At 37.0% G+C, this 18,222-nt stretch overlaps 1 protein-coding gene across 2 annotated transcripts in view; it reads right to left on the reverse strand.

Annotated features, from left to right (window-relative positions):
* LOC131143526 (acetyl-coenzyme A carboxylase carboxyl transferase subunit alpha, chloroplastic) overlaps positions 1-17,880 on the reverse strand; it is a 39,805-nt gene extending 21,925 nt beyond the window's left edge. For both annotated transcript variants that reach the window (XM_058091892.1, XM_058091894.1), the window contains exons 1-9: positions 17,508-17,880; positions 16,896-17,262; positions 16,732-16,806; positions 14,223-14,330; positions 13,087-13,247; positions 12,139-12,253; positions 11,900-12,054; positions 10,510-10,561; positions 10,349-10,417 (exon numbers count right to left, since the gene is read on the reverse strand). In XM_058091892.1, the coding sequence (XP_057947875.1) occupies positions 10,349-10,417; positions 10,510-10,561; positions 11,900-12,054; positions 12,139-12,253; positions 13,087-13,247; positions 14,223-14,330; positions 16,732-16,806; positions 16,896-17,225 (1,065 nt within the window). In that variant the 5' untranslated portion in view covers positions 17,226-17,262; positions 17,508-17,880. The remainder of the gene's footprint in view (positions 1-10,348; positions 10,418-10,509; positions 10,562-11,899; positions 12,055-12,138; positions 12,254-13,086; positions 13,248-14,222; positions 14,331-16,731; positions 16,807-16,895; positions 17,263-17,507) is intronic.
* Between the last annotated feature and the right edge of the window lie 342 nt (positions 17,881-18,222).

Raw genomic sequence — 18,222 nt, forward strand, 5'->3', positions numbered from 1 at the left:
TCTTGAAAACCTCCCATGTACTTCCCTAAGAATTTTTTTTTCCAAATTTCTTCCATACAGAGCAAGGAATAAGGAAGAGGGACATGAAGTAAACTAGGAGGTTGGGGAGAGTGCTTTTGCTGAGAGTGAGTCTCCCGCTTTGGAAATATAATTATGCTTCCAACCAGAAAGTTTTTTTCAAATTTTTCAACAATAGGCCCCCAAATCCCTTTTTCTTGAACTTTGCACAAAGGGAGACCACAGCAGCTCAAAGGCAAGGTTTCTAGTTTGCATGTTGCAACCCCTGATACCAATGAAGAAAGTGCCATCATTCACATTCCCTATGGGGATAGGTTCACTCTTTCACAAATTGACTTTCAATCCAGAAATTGCTTCAATGCAAAGAAGTAAGCATCTTAGATTAAGAATTTGGTCAACTTCTGCCTCACAAAAAATCATGGTATCATCTGCATTGAGGAGGTGAGAACTTCTACCTCCCTGCCATTTCTTTGGAAGTTTCTCACTGCAATTTCTTTCTGCTGTCAACCCTTTTAGAAGTCTTGTTCTCATGGCGTTTTGCAGCAAGAGTCTGAAAACCTCAATAACAATGATGAAAAGCAAAGGAGATAGGGGATTCTCCTTGTAATCCTAGAAGAATGGAAGAAGCTTGAAGGGCATCCATTGATGATAACTGGATCAGGACAGTATGGTGATGCATTGCTCAATCCATCTGCACAATCTCAAAACCCATTTTTTATGTACAAAAAATAAATAAATCCAACTATGGTCAAAAGTTTTTGCATATCGAGCTGGCATGCTACACCCTTTCCAGCTATTGAGTAACTATCTACAATTTCCAAAGCAATAAAGGAAGCATCCAGGATTTGTCTCCATTCAACAAATGTATGCTGGTGCTGTCCTGACTTTCACAATTGCTTTTTTTCAGTCTGAAGCAAGAACCTTAAAATAAAAGCTTGTAGACACTGCCCACCAAACTTATTGAGCAAAAATCTTTGATGTTAAAAGTCCCCCACCTTCTTAGGGATCAACGCAACAAAGGTTGAGTTCATGCTTTTGCACAAATCTGCCCATAGATAGGAACTCATCAAAGACCTTGATAACATCAGCTTTAAGAACATTCCCAGTTTGCTTGGGAAAAAACCATGGTGAAACCGTTAGCGCCTGGAGCTTCATCTCCATTACAATTTTTCAAGGCACAAAGAATTTCTTCTTCATTAAAAGGATATTCCAGCCGCCTATCCCAGATAATTCTTCTCACAAGTGGAGCCTTCTTGCTTTGTCTTCATCATTGAGGCTTTGAGAAATTTATTCTACCTCATGATCCTGAATTTTCCTCAAAGTGACTTCTTTCTTCGCATGCATATCTCCAAAGGTGTTTAAATTCCACCCTTGAGTTTCCTTTAATCTTTCAACTTAGAAGTACGAACAAAGCTTTAAAGTGGAGAATAGACTATGACGCAAGAAAACAGACACAGTGAGAAATAAAATCTTAAAAATTCAAGACATGACATGACATGACAAAGACACGGAGATAAACATATATATATATATTTCTCCATATGATTGTGTTGTAACACATTTTAGATATTGAAGAAATTGCTTGGGGAGGCCTTATAGCTTAAAGAGTAGGATTGTACCACCGAATTCATCATGCCCTGATCTTCCAGCCCATACTTCATCATGCCCAGATCTATATTGATGATATACTCAATGTTCTCAAAAGATACAGCATCACATGCTAAGCTTCTGAATCAGTTCACAGACATAGTGGAGCACTACAGAATCATGTTGTCAGAAAAGAAAATGATTATTGGTGTCGAGACAGTAGATTTCCTCAGGATGAAGATTAGCCAAGTGAAATATGAGCTGCAACCACAAATTGCTACATAGCTCAGCACCTTTCCAGAAAGTCGGATGACGACAAAACAATTGCAGCAGTTCCTTGGTATTATCAATTACATGGCAGACTTTGTCCTAAAGCAGGCAACTTACACAGCACCACTCCACCAGCTTTTGAAAAAGAAAGGTGTGCCCCCCTTGGGAAGCCAAACATACAGAAGCAGTTAAATCACTCAAAAAAGTGGCTACAACATTGCCACCACTCCAGATTCCTGACAAAGGAATGAGAATCCTACAGACTGATGCTAGTGATTTCTCCTGGGAACAGCTTTAATCGAGGAAAAAGAAGATGGGACTAGACATATCTGCGGATACAAGAGTGAAGCATTCAAAGAATCAGAATCACATTATCACTCCACCTTCAAAGAGATATTGGAGGTAAAGAGAGGGATTGAAAAGTTTGAATTCCATCTGATTGGACATACTTTTCTAATCGAAATGGCTATGTCATCCTTTCCAGAGATGATCCAATTCAAGCAAAAGATCCTCCCGCAGGAACAACTCCTCAGATGGGCAAACTGGTTCTCATAGTATAAATTCGAAGTTAAGCACATCAAAGGAAAGCACAATATCCTCAGTGACTTCCTCTCAAGGCCAACAAATCATCCCCAAGTCCTCTCCCTCATGGCATCCTCATCTTCTTCGTCCCTTTCAAAACAGGTCCAGACTCTTCCAAGTGAAATCTAGGATAACATCCTCAGTCACACCATTAATAAAGGCAATCATAAAATGATCCAAGGTCTCCAATCCCTCCTACTCTCAAAATATGGTTAAGTCGACGCACCGATAAAAAACCTAGACTGACACCCTCTTTTTCCACTTCCCTAAAGAAGCTTTCCTCCGAAAGCATCACAACCAAAAGAAGCACCAAAATCATCTCATCATCATGACGAATGATGATTCCTCTAAAGAAGATGAGATTCAACTTCCAAAGCCTACAATAATGACCCAGCCATCCACCCACAGGACAGAATACGACAGTCCTACAGACGATGAAGGAGTTGATGACAACATCAACCTCTCAGAAAATACTGCATCAGCCATTCCCACGCATAGTTCAAGCAACAATGGAAATGGACCAACCATTTTAAATCAGCAACGGCAATTGTTGTATCTACAAACACTGGTGAGAGCTGATGAGGTTCTTGTTAGGAATATCCAACATGGTTTCCCGCAGGCAAACCACATCTCCTTTCCATTCTTTCAAGACACACTTCACAACAGTACTTTAATCTTTATCATTAAGAGCCCAAACATTCTTTCAAGATATAAGCCTTAAAATCGTAGGTCCAGCAAATAAACCCTACGGCAGCCAGCCCCCCTCAGGATATATAGAATTCCCATTCCTGTTAGAATTTATAGAAATTTCCAGTCTCTTCAATGCCCAATTCTTATCTTTCTTTTTTTTTTGTTACTAACATTCCTCTTATGGTTTTGTTTGCCTTCCTCTCTCCTCCTTTACTCTATTTCCTCAAATCGGCTCATTGCTTTTTCCTCAAAGCCATCAAAAGAGACTCCAATGGCTTTGCTCACCATTTTGACCTTCCTAGGAACAGAATTAGAAACTTTTTTCTTTGAACTGATCTCTATCGCTGTTAGTGCATGTGACTCCCTCAAAGTTTGGTGATTGTGTGTCCACTAGCTTGTCATCCAAGAGAGCCCTATGATACACCAAGATCAAAACTAAGTTTGGGTAAAGTTGTTGTGGAGAGGGGCTTTCATAACTTCCTTGAGCATCCCATAGACTCCTTGGTGAAGCTTGAGAATGTGTCGCTTCCTTTCAGAATTTGGCTAGAGGAAGGGCAATGGGCAATTATTATGCTGCAAAGGGCTTAGGGGGTGCTTAATGATGTGTGTCCAACCTCCTAAAACACATAGTTCGTTGAGCCTAGGACCATGGGAAAGATCCAGAGGCTCTATCTAGATTTTACCATTTAAGGAGTCAAAAAGCCTAGGTTTGGACCAAAAGAAGGAAAGAGCGCTCATGGACCTAAGAAGCTACTCTTGCCATAGTCCTTAAAACAACTAAACTCTTCAAGCCTGGGAAATGACGGAACATTGTTTTCAAATTTGAACTAAAAAGAATCCAACTGTCTGCCCATGTTTGAGTCCCCCACGACCACTCGAGTGGAAGATTGCTTGGGTACAATCATCATTTTCAAGCTCACCAATTGCGCAGGACGATGATGCAGTGACTGCAGTGAGGAAAAAAAACACATCGTCTCCATGGGAATTTGATTCTTAGTTTCATCAAAGAGTGGAGAATCTATCATCGTCATAGGCTCACAACTGAAGGTGAATCAATGAGAGATCTCCACCCAAAAACAAGCTCTTAGCTCTTTGCTTGGGCTTAGGAACTATTCCCCGACCCAATTCCTCTACGATTGTTGAGATCTTAGAGCACTTCTTGGAATCAAAGCCTTCTAGGAAGGCAATGAACCTCCATCCAACTGCATTGATTTCTGTCAGAGCTATGAAGTTGTCCTATTCTTTTTTAGTTCAAGCATTAGTTCCTTCCACTTCCATGAAGATGGAAATCCTATTAGCTCTATGGTATGCAGTGATATTGAATAGACTGACTTGTTCTCCATCAAGTACCATGTCAAACAAATCCCCCTCCATGACCACCAACTTTCATACCTCACCTTACGCATGTGTGTACAAGAGAGAGAGAGAGTGAGAGAGAGAGAGAGAGAGAAAGTTAATAAAGTTATTATCTTCGTTGTTCGTTTGTGTGGTGTATAAAAGGGCAACATAAATGAGTTTAATGCACCCACATCTCCAACAAATGATATTCCCTATTGTGGAAAGACGGACCCAACATGCAATCATTTAAACAAGTGATTGGTAAACAATTAAAATTTTTTTATTGTGGGAAAACATTCAAGGGAGGGAGAATTAATATATTTAAACAACATTTAGATGAGGAAAGAGGGCAAACTTTGTATTGGTTGAATAATGTAGAGAATGCACGAAAAAAGGACTTGTGATGTGGAAGTCAATGAATAAAGGATCAAGCCCATCTTTATTGGTACCTATTTCTAACAAATATAGTGGTAAAGGTGACCAAGGAAATGACTAAGATGAATTAATCTTGATAGTAAAGTGCCTAAAGTAAGGAAAGACAGCTCAAGCTCGAGGGGAAGGGCTGTAGTGATGCATAATTATTTCCTCTCACAAGCTGACAATTCCCAACCATACATCATATTTTCAATGAGTGCATAGAGGCTTTGGAAAATGCAAAATTGTCTTGCGTATGCAACAAGCCACTAAATACTGTCAATTCCTACTACTATCAGCCTACGTTTGATATCGTGACAGAATCTTGAACTCCTCGGTTTAAGGGGTCCTAATTATCAAAAGCGTCCAACTGGTTTTTAAAGAAGTATGCCGCTTTAAGTGAAGATAATATTGAATGAATGAGGCCTTTATTTGCAAGGTTTTAGATACACTATCATGGGAAACGGTTAGACTAATTAAAGATGAAGGACCTTAGTTAACTTCCTTGTTTATTGTTTGAAGGCAATTGTTTGTCTCAAATCATTTGATGCAATTGCATATTGAAAAATTGGGGATTTGTTGATTGGACTTTTCATCTAGATCATTGTATTTGTGGGTCCCAAAAATGTGGTTCAAGTGGTCATAGATAATGGGTCTAATTGTATGTCAAAAAGGGAGAGGTTTATGGATAAATATATGCGCGTATAGTCGACTACATGTGCGTACAAATCTTATGCTCAAGCAGCTTAACCAATTTTAAATGATGAACCATATTATCAATTACATCTACGACCATAACATTGTCTTGAATCTAATGAGAAAATTTACAATAGAAAGTGAGTTGCTAAGGCCAGGTGTAATGGTCTCGACCCAACCAACTCCGATGAGGTATTACCACTCTAGCACAATGGTCTCACCATTTTGTCCAAGGTGCCACTCCAACGGATTGAGAAACCACGTCGCACCCATCCTTAGGTATTGCCACTTTGGCACAATGGTCTCACCGTTTTGTCCAAGGTGCCACTCCAACGAGTTGAGAAACCACGTCACACCCATCCTTAGGAATTCCTCATCTTCATCATGTCCTTGTGTCCCCTTTGCAAGGGAAGCTTGCAAGGCATTAAACAATGACTTCTGCTGGCAATCAACATCTCAATGAGGGGACCTAGGCATAAGAAGCACGCCAACTACCGAGAGGATGAAGCTTTCTTTGAAGTTGATGCTTCGCTGTTGGCTCCCCCACTTTTGGGTTTGCCTCCCTTGAAAGATTTTTCCACAATTTCCACACAACAAGACACTCTCTTTAAACATCATGGAACTCTCTTCAGCATAGTCAGTCAAGCATTCCACAATAGCCTATGCAGTAGGCAAGTCTTGAACTCTTTGCTAATGAAGTTTGGCCCTCGCCCACGACTTCAATCCCTTAAGGAAATAGAACAACTTGGCTTTCTTTGGCACGTCCCCAAATCCAACATCAAAGTAACAAATTGTTTTACATATTCTCTAACTGTTGTACTCATCATTTTCAAGAAAGAATTAAGCCTTGAGCTCTCTCTTCAAGTCTATCCAACCATCAATTACACACCATCCATTCTAAATCTCATTGTACTAGGTAGACCCCATAACATAGCATCAGCACTTAAGTACATAGTCACCATGGATACTTCCGCTTATCCGAGTCAGTCCTCACCACACAAAAGCACTGCTCCATGTCAAATAAGTTCTCCACCTCCTGCACCCCCATACACTTTGGATTCTAGCACCCTTTTATTCTTCCATAATTAACCACTATAGAGTTAGAATTCCCAATAGCATGAACTGTCAAGTTCATTTTGGCAATAAGCTCATGGGCTTTGTAGTGCTTCTACTGTAGCATGGAAATCATCGAACAGTTCTACAATGGAGCCTTGTTGATGTTTTAGTGATCAATTACCTTAGTATTGATGCGCAACATGATTATCCCACAAATGCTTCACACAATCCAATAATATGAAGGAAACTAAATTCACGAAGCAATTATCCAAGCTCTAATACCTTGTGAAGGGTCGTGCAGCACTAGTTATAGCATGCTTGCTTTACTAGTCAACCAAAAGTATAATGTGGTTTTCCCACATGAATAAATTTACAATCATCAAATGCCAAGTAAGCAGAAGCAATAAGCAAACACGAAAGCAAAAGAGAGTCATGTAGTTGGCTATAAAGCAACTCAATTCATTATTCACACCTCTATAAGCAATGTTTGTTTAACTAGGCAAAGCAGGCTAAACATGTTCACAATAGCGTATAAAATTTTACACTGACCAAAGAATATTCACCCTATCCTAAAGGGCTTCCTACGCTATTCTAACTCTGCGCTAGGAAACAATAAATTGATCGAGGAATCATACTCCCATTTTTGACAAAGGCATTGTCTAACACAAAGAATAAACCTACGCTACAATTTACATAATGGTACTCATTCCATCTACACAAGCGGTCATAGGCAAGCATAATACCCTAAACAAGCTTGGATCGTGACACCAAGAGTCACATGATTTGCTACATATTTTTTTGTATACGCAGCTACTTTACAACATATGGCCATCAGCCAAGCCAAGAATGAGGGCAAATGGTCCAAAGAAGCAAAAGCCATGAGGATAAAATAAACATGTGCAACTCATAGTTTTGGAGCTCATGTTCTACAATTTAGTGGGGTTTGAACCACTACTTTATGTTCTATGTGCAGTTGATAGTGACAAAATACCATTACTAGATTCCCTTTTTACCAGAATTAAAAGAGCAAAAACATCAATAATGAAACTCCAAGTACAATATGACCTAATCAAAGAAAGTCCAATGCACAAATGAAATTTCATGTTACATGGAGGGGATATACATTTGGCACAACACCCGTCGTTGCCTCTAGTAAGTGTACACCCCCCCCTCCCAGTAAGTGGTAACTCTTAAATATTTCATTCATTGTTAATGGGCTATGATTTATTAAATTTTAGATTCCAATAATGATATTTTTATGAGCTATTTTTTATTGGCAATTGATGGATCCTATGTTCCACTTCTAAAAAAGTCGGTCATTCAAATTGAATTCAAACCACCGCCTCATCTTGTAATTGGTCTTTTTTTGAGTAAGTTCACACTAAGAGAACAAATAGATTGGAGCATTCAAGGGACAATGATCTTCTCTATGCTCTTTACAACCTAAGCTTGTGAGAAAAACAAGTTGAATAGTTTCTTAGATCATAATTTTTTCCATTATTTTATAGAAACAATAAGCAAATAAATAAGTTTTTTTATCCTGTCTTTGATTGGACAACAGAAAAAGAGCCTAATTCTATAAATCAAGAAGTAATAAAAGATTAGAACAATATGAATGAGCAACAAACAAGTGTTGAACTTGGAGTGGGAGAGGATGACTTTGGCAAGGGAAAAATTAACTTCTTATAAAACATTTTTTTAAAATTAATGTGTATCTACTAGCTAATAAAGTTTTCTCACTCAATTCGAATGCGTAACAACTAGCTAATAAAATTTTCTCATCCATTTTCTGAGATTTGTTTAAGCAAGTGTCTCCATCCTCTAGAGCTGGTAGGCGTGTTGAAATGGATAATTTGGATGATGATAAGGAAGATCAAGATGGTGGAGGGGAGAAGGAAGGACATCAAGAGGTTACAAGTGATGTGGATAAAACATCACTTAGGTTCACACCTACTTTTAGTTTAGGAATTCCTTTTACAAGTACTAGATTTGAATTTGCAAATTTAGTTGGATTAAAACCTTGAACTATTTGTGTGTTGGGTTGTATTAGTATGTCATGTTAGAATACTTAATAATTGTTCAGATTTTGAAATTTTGACGATGAAGGTTTTATTTTATTTTCTGTGTTGTAGAATAGTGTCATATTTAGATTTTCAATAGTGGTTTGAGATTTTGAAGACGGAATCTAGTATGCCATTAATTGAATTTAAAGGGTACCTTAACAACCTCTATTGTGTTGCAAATATCTACTAAATTTAAAAATCGTAAATATAAATACATCAATTATTCTCTTTCCTTTTCTTTGTTTAGGATTGAGGTTGAAGTTATGACTTATGAAGTACAATCTATAAAACAACTATGAAAATTGCTCAACAAGTAAGGAACGCTTCACAATTCTTTAATACCTCTATTGCTATAAAAGGAAAATTATTGGATACTTCTGTAGGTATTTTTCATTCTCCATAATTGTGACTTTGATGCATACTTGATTGAACGTTTAGTTTTAACATCTATGTTTTAGAGGGTGCGTACGTGCATTGATAAACAAAGAAATTTATTGTACGAAGAGAGAGTAACAAGAAAATGCTGCCACAAACCTTTCATTCCTTCCCCTTTCCAAACCAAAGCACCTCCAAGGAGGAAGGGCACATCCAATTCTCTCAGAAAAAAAACCAAACTTACTCCAAAATGTCCAGAGAAAAAATAATGTAAGAACAAGTCTCTCCACTCTTGAAACAAATGAGACACACGTCGCGAGATAAAGACTTGTAAGGTCTATGTTTCTAAAGCATGTCATTGATATTTATTTTTTCCACGATAGCATTCCACAAAAAGGCCTTAACCTTGGAAGGAAGGTTAGCTTTCCAAATGGAGGAGTAAGGAGCAAAAGGATTAACATTAGGAACAAGAGTCAAATGAGAAAAAATCCCTAGAAGAATCTAAAAGCCAACTCTTTTGTCACTCCCTGACTGGAACCTCAATAATGAAGCACACTGACGAAGCAGGCAAGCTCGTTGGTCTCTCTCCCATTACGGTGCCTCACAAAATGAAAATCCCAAGAATGCCCACCCTCTTGCAAGGGGAAGAAAGCAGATTAAAAGAAGATAATCAATAGAGACGAGGAAACTCAATAGCAAAAGGAGCCTCCCCAATCCAACACTGTACCAAACAAGAGGAAAAATGAACAATGAATCTGAGACACAAATTTCCATGGACTTGATAGGTAATATTAACTCCAACTTCAGCATTGGCCCCATTTTAAGGAAGTCCAAATTGACTATGGGAAACCCTATAAATCATGCTAATGTAACTGGTTCAACCGCCAGTTGATCCAGTAGTTTGTCCAATTCGATTGATCAGTGGCTTCATTGGGTTGGTCCCATCCAAGTTTTAAAACTACAGTTCTATCATCATTTAAAGCATTGGATTCAAAAAATCACTTTTATCCTTTTGTAATCAAAAATAAGTAATTTAGTTTGGCACTGGAGGAGAGCAGAAAAGTAAGGGTATTTACTAAGGGAGGGCAGAGTTCCAGCAGGGGCACGAAGACTCATACCCATATTAGCAGATCACCAAGGCCCTCATAGGGACGGGATAAGCTATAATTCATAAAAAGCAGTATGTGACAGCAGCGTGCTTACCAAAATACCCAGAGTAATATAAAAAAGGAACAAAAACAAGAGAGAAGGAATTTTACAGGGATGATTCTATCTGCAATTTTTAGCCTGTACAACTCGTCAGCAATGATCTTCAGCTTCTCAGCAGCCTGCAAGGAAGGGGGGTTAAAATTTTGCATTTCTAATTATTTTTTATTAAAAAAGGAAAATTTATTGAGGATGAAAAGGAAAGAATTGAGACCTTTGGAGATGCTTTAGCACTCTTCCACAGGATTGCTGCACATGCTTCTGGGCTGTACATAGGGAAAACAATATAAAATTATATCAAAGAAGATCATTAAAATAATTTGAAAATGGATAAACATCATTCACAGATGATCATAATAATAGAGCAGAAATGTGTGACCACATCCATACAGGGAACCTACAAAAAGACCACCCATTAGTTTGATGATGGGTGGATAAAAAACTATATAAACAAGATATATAAAATTATTGACATTTAAAAATTATCAATTGGGAAAAAAAAAGAAAAGAAAAAATCCAAGTTGATAAAAAATAACGAAATTCACAGCACAGTAAAATGATAATTAAGACAATGCCTATGAGGAAAAAACATTATGAGCCTTGGAGAACAAAAAAGTAGGCAGTTTCATTCATGCTAAAGTTTGGGGTCCAGCCCTTTGTTGGTGAACTTCTATGTTACAATTAGGTTTGTTGATAACATCTCATACTCACAAAAGAGAATAAAAGCCATTTTGCAAATTGTATTCGCAGGACAACAACAAAATAAATTCTGAACTCTGGAGCCTCATAAATGGATAAAGGCTTTTGGTTAAGCAGCACTCATTAATTTTCATAAGTACTATCTGAGCAACAAAATTCCATATATTGATATGCCGCTCTTCTATATGCCTTGAAGTACCTATGTCAGGCACACAACACTCAAAAAGCGGTATTGGATCTACAATGCATTTTGTTGGACACTTACGAACAATCTATTCATTTGTTCAAGTTTACATTTTTGCTTCAAAATGGATATATGCATTGAACAACTTGTGTAATAAAAAAATTTTAAAAACAAAAAACACCACTTTACATTAAAACTATGAAAAGAATACTTTAAAATTACAAACATTTTTCCAAGCCCAGAATTCTGGATTTAAAAATATGAAATATCAGATGTTTAGAAAGATTACCACACTGGCACCAATACCCAAGCCTCTTTAATTCCATGATTGTAATATTATCAATGGTGTGTGGCACTTGGCAGTCATGCATAATCAAATTGCAATTTTACACAATCTTTGAATAAATGACAATAGTAGATGGGAAAACAAAGGCCCAAGCAGTCAATCTTGTTTGGAGACTAGGGATATAGCAAGAACACAGAGCTCTATACATTCCTGAACCGATAGTGGACAATAAGAGCACATGGCTCTGACCCACTTTCCCCTTCAATGTCATGAGTTAAGAGAACGCTAATCTAAAAATTAGGAAATGATGCACCACATTTTTTATACTCATCGCGCATTCACTAGAAAACACAAAATAAAGTACAAATCCAACAACAGTTTGGCACTATACTGCAGTTGAAAGTTGGAACTAGAGCAATTCTAGTCTTAAATCACCTGGCAACATAAAAAACTGCATTTTCAAGCATTAGCATCTTATTAGCACAGCCAATAGCTAGAGCACCACCAGAGCCACCTTCGCCAATAACAATGGTAACAATTGGCACCTTCAGACCAAACATCGTCCTCAAATTGTGAGCTATGGCTTCACCCTACAAAGATGAAAAGCAAACAATTCAGGTGAACCATCATTCAAAGAAAACAAATGCAACCTTAACCAAACAGTAGTCACGTACCTGGCCTAATGCCTCTGATTTAAGGTCTGCAAATGCACCTGGAGTGTCAATGAAAGTAATAATAGGGAATCCGTGGTGATCGGCATAATACATCATTCGCAGAGCCTTCCGGTAACTGTATGACAGTTCAAATAAAATGTTGCACCCATTCAGATTAAGAACATATTCTTATTCAAAATGTACCATGAAGAGGACTTCTTACAACCTATGTATAGTATTATTACAAGCTCCATTTTAGAGCTAATTGGGATCTAGATAAAAATGCCGTTTTTTTTTTTTTTGTGAAAAGGCAATCTGTTACCCCAAAAAGAACTGACAAAGTGCTCCAAAAAAAAAAAAAAACTGGAATACCATCACATGGAGAACTACATCCTACAAAAACACCACCACCAGCTCAAAAGCAAAAAAAATTTAGCATAAGCGTTTGATGAAAATAAATGTTGCAGTTCTAAAATTGTGATCAGGGTCGTCAATACAACTGAATTTAGCCTTTGGTAAATAACCTCTAGAATGTCGTGAGATAAGATTTGGTAGATGAGGAGAGTATGTCATAAAGACATAAAAAATATGAAGTTTGTATTTTTTTAAAGGGGCAAAAATGTTCAAGTGAGCCTGTAAAATGGACCTAGAATTAGCAACCGGAAGATCTCTAGTTTGGTCAGAGGTAATTCAGCACCAATTAAAATGCTTATCAGACACGGCTTGTTCACTGAATTCTGAACCATAAGAGCACAATCTCTATTTGAAAGGCTATTGAATGCAAATAAACAGAATATAAGTAAACTTGGATGACAGCCTAAAAACACAGTTTTGATAACCCCAATTTTCAGATGGTGTATGATGCCTCTGATAATCAGCCATTTTGCCCCAACAAAGAAAAAAACCATACACCGTACTCAGGAGCATTTCAATAAGATAATAAACAATTCACCATCCCAAAGGACATACCCATGGGGGGTAGGCATTCCAAAGTTGCGCTGAACATTCTCCTTTGTATTTCTACCCTTCTGCTGACCAATGAACATGTATCTTCTGCCATCTATCATTCCAAGACCAGTAACAATGGCAGGATCATCATACCCTGCTCGATCCCCATGAAGCTCCACCCACTATACACATATCAAAGTAAGAAGACAATGGTTGACATTTTCATCAGTACCCTTGAATGAAAGTAAAATAAAAATACATTACAGTAAGGAACATAGTTGTTAGAATTTAACAATTCTCTCAAATCTTATGATCTGTATCAATTCCACACCAAATTGATTTGAATCTTACTAGAGAATCAGAAAACAACCGAACTTTGTCAAATCTATCGATTCACCCCTGAATCTAATGAACCGATGCAAATGGATTGATTCATATGATTCTAAACCTATCAGATCTAATCAGATCCTGGTTTAAAGCCCCTCCAAAACAACCTTTTTTATTGCTCTTTTTTTTACATGATTGCCTTCTGTTCCTTCTTTACGTCAGTTCTGTGCTGAAAAAGAGGAGCAAACAAAATTTTAGGTCTTCTGTTGCCTCAAAAAACCTTTCTCCACGCTTCAATTATAGTGTTCTGCCGACTGCCATTGAGAAGAAGGGGAACACTTGTTACACTCAAATTTCGCTGTGTTGCTTAGATATAAACCATCATTTTTCTAGCAGCTTGTTCAATTATTTATTGGTTTTTTTAAAAAGTTTCTTTTTTATTTGATTTTTAATTAGATTATGCATGAAAGATTTTTTTTTTTATTGTCAATAAACACTTAAAGTTGGCTTTTATTATTTTTTCTTGATTTCATTCCCTAAAAAACATAAAGTTTAGTTGTTTATTAAGTGTTATTCACTCCTTTGCTTTTGATTGTTTAGAGGAAGCGTACGCATGAAATATGATTCTTTTATTGTTAAACATTAATCATATTTACTATTTTGTTTGTTGTATGTATTCTGGTATATGCAAGTCATTTGGAATCAATTTTGAAAATCTGTACCAATTTTAAAGTTTGATTCGATTCTCAATTTCTGATTCCCAAATTGATTTTGGTTGGTGATTCAAATCCCAATTTGACAACTATGGTGAGGAATAAGGATTTCCAGACCTTGTCAGTAATGTTCAACACATGATCCAGAAAAGTTGGTCTGTTAGGATGCCGAGCAATATTCACACGTTGTATAGGAGTCAGGTGCGTGTATAAATCCTTTAGAGCCTGAAATAAATGACAAAAATTCATGAGAAGGGTTCATAACAAGAATTTACATTTTATATATACAAGAAAGTTTAAACTAAGAGTTAAGATTATAGATAATTCTCAATGCACTACATGAGATAACAGATACTTTTCAGCTAAACATTTTCTAATTGTACTTGGATTGGCATCCCCGTAGTACATTCATCAATCTACATTTTGACACATTACTTAATTCAAAAAAAAGAGTGCAGTTGACAGAAGGCTCAAGTTCCAGATGTGAAAAGTGAAGCAAACAGCAAGGCTTGTTAAGGGCGAAGATATTATCCTCGTATGTACAGAAATAACATAACAAAAGTCTCATTAGTTGAGGTACAACTATTTTACGTAGCATTAATCATATCCCTCAATACCAGCATATTAAAAATTGTAGCTCTATTTTTTTAATAGAAGAAGAAATTCTAATGAGAAATAAGCAAGATACTTAGAAGAGGACAAGGTATCCTCCAAAGAGTACGTTTGGTTGGGGAGAACTAGAAAGGAGAAAAGAACTAATAGGAAAGAGAAGAGAAAAGGAACTTGTTTCTCTCCTGCATGTTTGGTTCAATAGGAGGGAAACCTTAAGCAATCTATTTTTTTCTTGTTTGGTTCAACTAAAGGTAGAGAAAATAGAAGGACCTGTATATAGTCATTTTACAATATTACCCTAGTAAGAAAAGTGCAGGATAATAATGTGACAACAGCATATAAAGTTAGAGTTTCTTTCTTTTTTTAAGTAAGAATATATGCAATTTTTTATAGATTAATCTAGTTGCACAAAATTCCAGTAAAAGCAGAAAAAACCTATGTGCACATTAAACTCCGTGATCACAATTTTTTTATTGACCATAATTTTTAATCATCAAACCTTATAAGAAATAAAATAACATGATAAGAATAGTGATTTCAGGAATTTTTATTTTGTTAAAGGGCATAACTTTCTTTTTGAAAAGTTATGAGTTGGTTTCTCTCCTTTTCTCTCCAAATCTCTCCAGTTTGGGAAGGGAAAAAAGTGGGCCTTTTGTCTCTCCTTTATTCACTCCACTTTTCTCCACTTCTTTCTCTTCTCCCCTCTTTATGTGAACTAAACACAAGAAGTGGAGAGAAACTATTACTTTTCTCCTTTTCTCCTCTTCTCCTCTTCTCTCCACTTCTCCAGCCATACTCTAACAGAACAAAGCAGGTAAAAGAAAAAAGGCAAGATAGAAAAATCAGAAGACATCAAAAGGGCCAGCCAATAGCCTTGAAATGTGAAGGATACGCAGTTACAGCAGTTCTTAAAATTTTGGGATACAATATGACCCACATATTTTCACATATACAAATAAAAATTTTAGCATGTTTTATCTAAAACATATATAAGAAGTATTAAAAACTGGAATAGAATATGAATCAACCAAAAGTACAGGAATTTAAAGGGTTGATGCACATTTATAGGTCGTATCTTGAGTTAATTTCTTCATTTAGCAATTTGAAAATAAACTGTCTTTCACATAAAAAGGGAAGCGATGCAAATATTTGCAATTTTCCAACATGTTAAAGAGCATTTGCACACGTTTTCATTGCATTTGAGAGCATGGAGTCGGAGCCATGGATTAGGAATAGTGTTAATTGGTTTATTTTTAATGTCATAACATATATATACAAGCATAAAGTACATTCTAGACACTTCATTTTACATCTTTACAGTATTTTAGACCTTTTTGAAGTGCACAATCATACATCGGGAGTGTATGATACAGGTACAATATTGATAGGGTCCCCCCCAGAAGTAGCCATACTTCATAGGTTTGCCACCATCCCTTCAACCAAAGAGAGGGTGGACAAAAGAAAGATGGTGTGATCGAGAGAGAGAGAGGAAAAAAAAAGGAAAACATAAGCAACTTAAGCAATCATCCTATATCCTAACAATTTTAAAGGGGCAACATAAATTTATTTTACAAAATTGCCAGCATTAATGACCATTAGATGCAAGTATAGCAGGAATGTCAACAAACAAACAATGCAACCAAAAAGCTTGATGCAACAAACAAATATCTAGAAAATAGGACTAATAGGACACGTTTCGTACTATCAGAGAATATTCAAAATAATTACACATTTGACCTTGCATCCATAAATGCAAGTGATTCAATGTCAGCTGTAGCATGCACGCCAGCTGATATATTTTAAGTATCACAATAAGCAATCTAGAATAATACCTAAATTATGCATACTGGACCTTAAGATCAATTAATATGATGCAGATACGTTGAGAACCAATGAAATAAGCCCGTAACCAATAATGTTAACATTACACAGTGGGAAAATTACATAGCAATAAGAAATGTTTTAAGTGATGTAATGAATGCATGAGATCAAATATCATCAGCAGCACGCATACCTGCTGATATTTACTCTCAAGTGAGAGAATTTGATCACTGAAGTCCAAACCAGTTTCATCTGCCATCTTCCGTACCTGTGTGGAAGAATTAAGTACAATGTTGAAGTAATGAAATGCGAGCTCTTAAATAAATGAACGTCTTGCATCAGTAAAAAGAGCCTCACATCAATAATCTTCTTTTCCAGATCCAGAAGCGGCCTCTCAAAGTCCAGAGTGACCGGTTTCTGCTTCTCTTTCAATGGTTTGAAATGTGAGAGATAACTAAGGACTCCTCCTTTAACATTCGGATCCAGTTCCAGATCATCTGGCCACGGATACTCGTGCTTTTTCCCCTTCCTAACCTTCGCAGCCACTGTAAATTCCCTCCTTCTCATGCCCAATCTCGCCCTTCCTAGGGCTTTCAGTGGAACCCCACTAATTCCATTACTCGAGCTGCGCAGAAGATCCGAAGCCGTCCCCAAAAATGTAACCGGAGAATGAGATACAGAAGCCATTCCCCAAATCTAGAAGCAAATTACTCCTAATTCTCGCCTAAATCAACCAAGAACATCCCAAACATCAGATAATTTCCCTCCAAATAACCCCCGGGAAAGCAAATATATATATATATATATATATGTCTAGAAAGAAAGCGAATTTATCTGCGACAATTTCAAACAGTAACCGAAAAATTCAATCACATTTTGTTCGACAGCGCGCAGTAAGCAAAAACACATGATTAGCAAATGAAACAATACACGCGATAAATCACAGCTGAAAATGATTCAGAAACAGACCTAAAAGCTCGAAATGCATAAAATACAGAAGAACGGGAGCTGAAATTCTCCGAGTAAATGCCCGGAAAGGATTGAGATCTTCAGAAAACGATTCGGACAGAGGATCTGAGTGGACGATGGAGGACAAGGGAGAAGCCAGAGTCGTTGGCGAAGAAGAAAAATAAGGTTAATAAGTAACCAGAGAGGGATGGAGCATCGAGTGTATCGCCGTGGTAGCCCTCGTTTGGGCAAGAGAGAGAAAGAACAAGGAAATGTCGATACTTCTTATGCTGCGCACTGTAGCATGCGCTAAAATGAACCAGCTTTTTCCGGTTTGGCCGTTGCAGGGAACGATTCGCTGTGTGTCAAAACTAAACCCGGCTTCTGCTTCGGCACATAACAAAGTAACCAATGGCAATAATAATAACCGAATTTAAAATATAAAACAAAAAATAAAAAAACAAAATTTACTCAATTCATTTTATGGCAACTTTTTTAAATTGCCTCAAACCTCTATTCTTCTTCCTTTGCAAACGCACAGACCCTATAGGAAGACAGACAGACAACGGGACTATTGAGGGAGGTTGACTACAAGTAGAGTTACAAGTGATCGTTTGAAAGTTTGTCACACAGATTTTATTGAAAGGTAAGAAGGCTTGTGAACGTTGGGAGATCATTATTTAAGTAACGAAAGTGAGATATATTATCCCCGAATCAAATTTGTTTGAAATCCTAC

Source organism: Malania oleifera, chromosome 11 (assembly GCF_029873635.1).
Source record: "Malania oleifera isolate guangnan ecotype guangnan chromosome 11, ASM2987363v1, whole genome shotgun sequence".
Taxonomy (NCBI): domain Eukaryota; kingdom Viridiplantae; phylum Streptophyta; class Magnoliopsida; order Santalales; family Ximeniaceae; genus Malania; species Malania oleifera.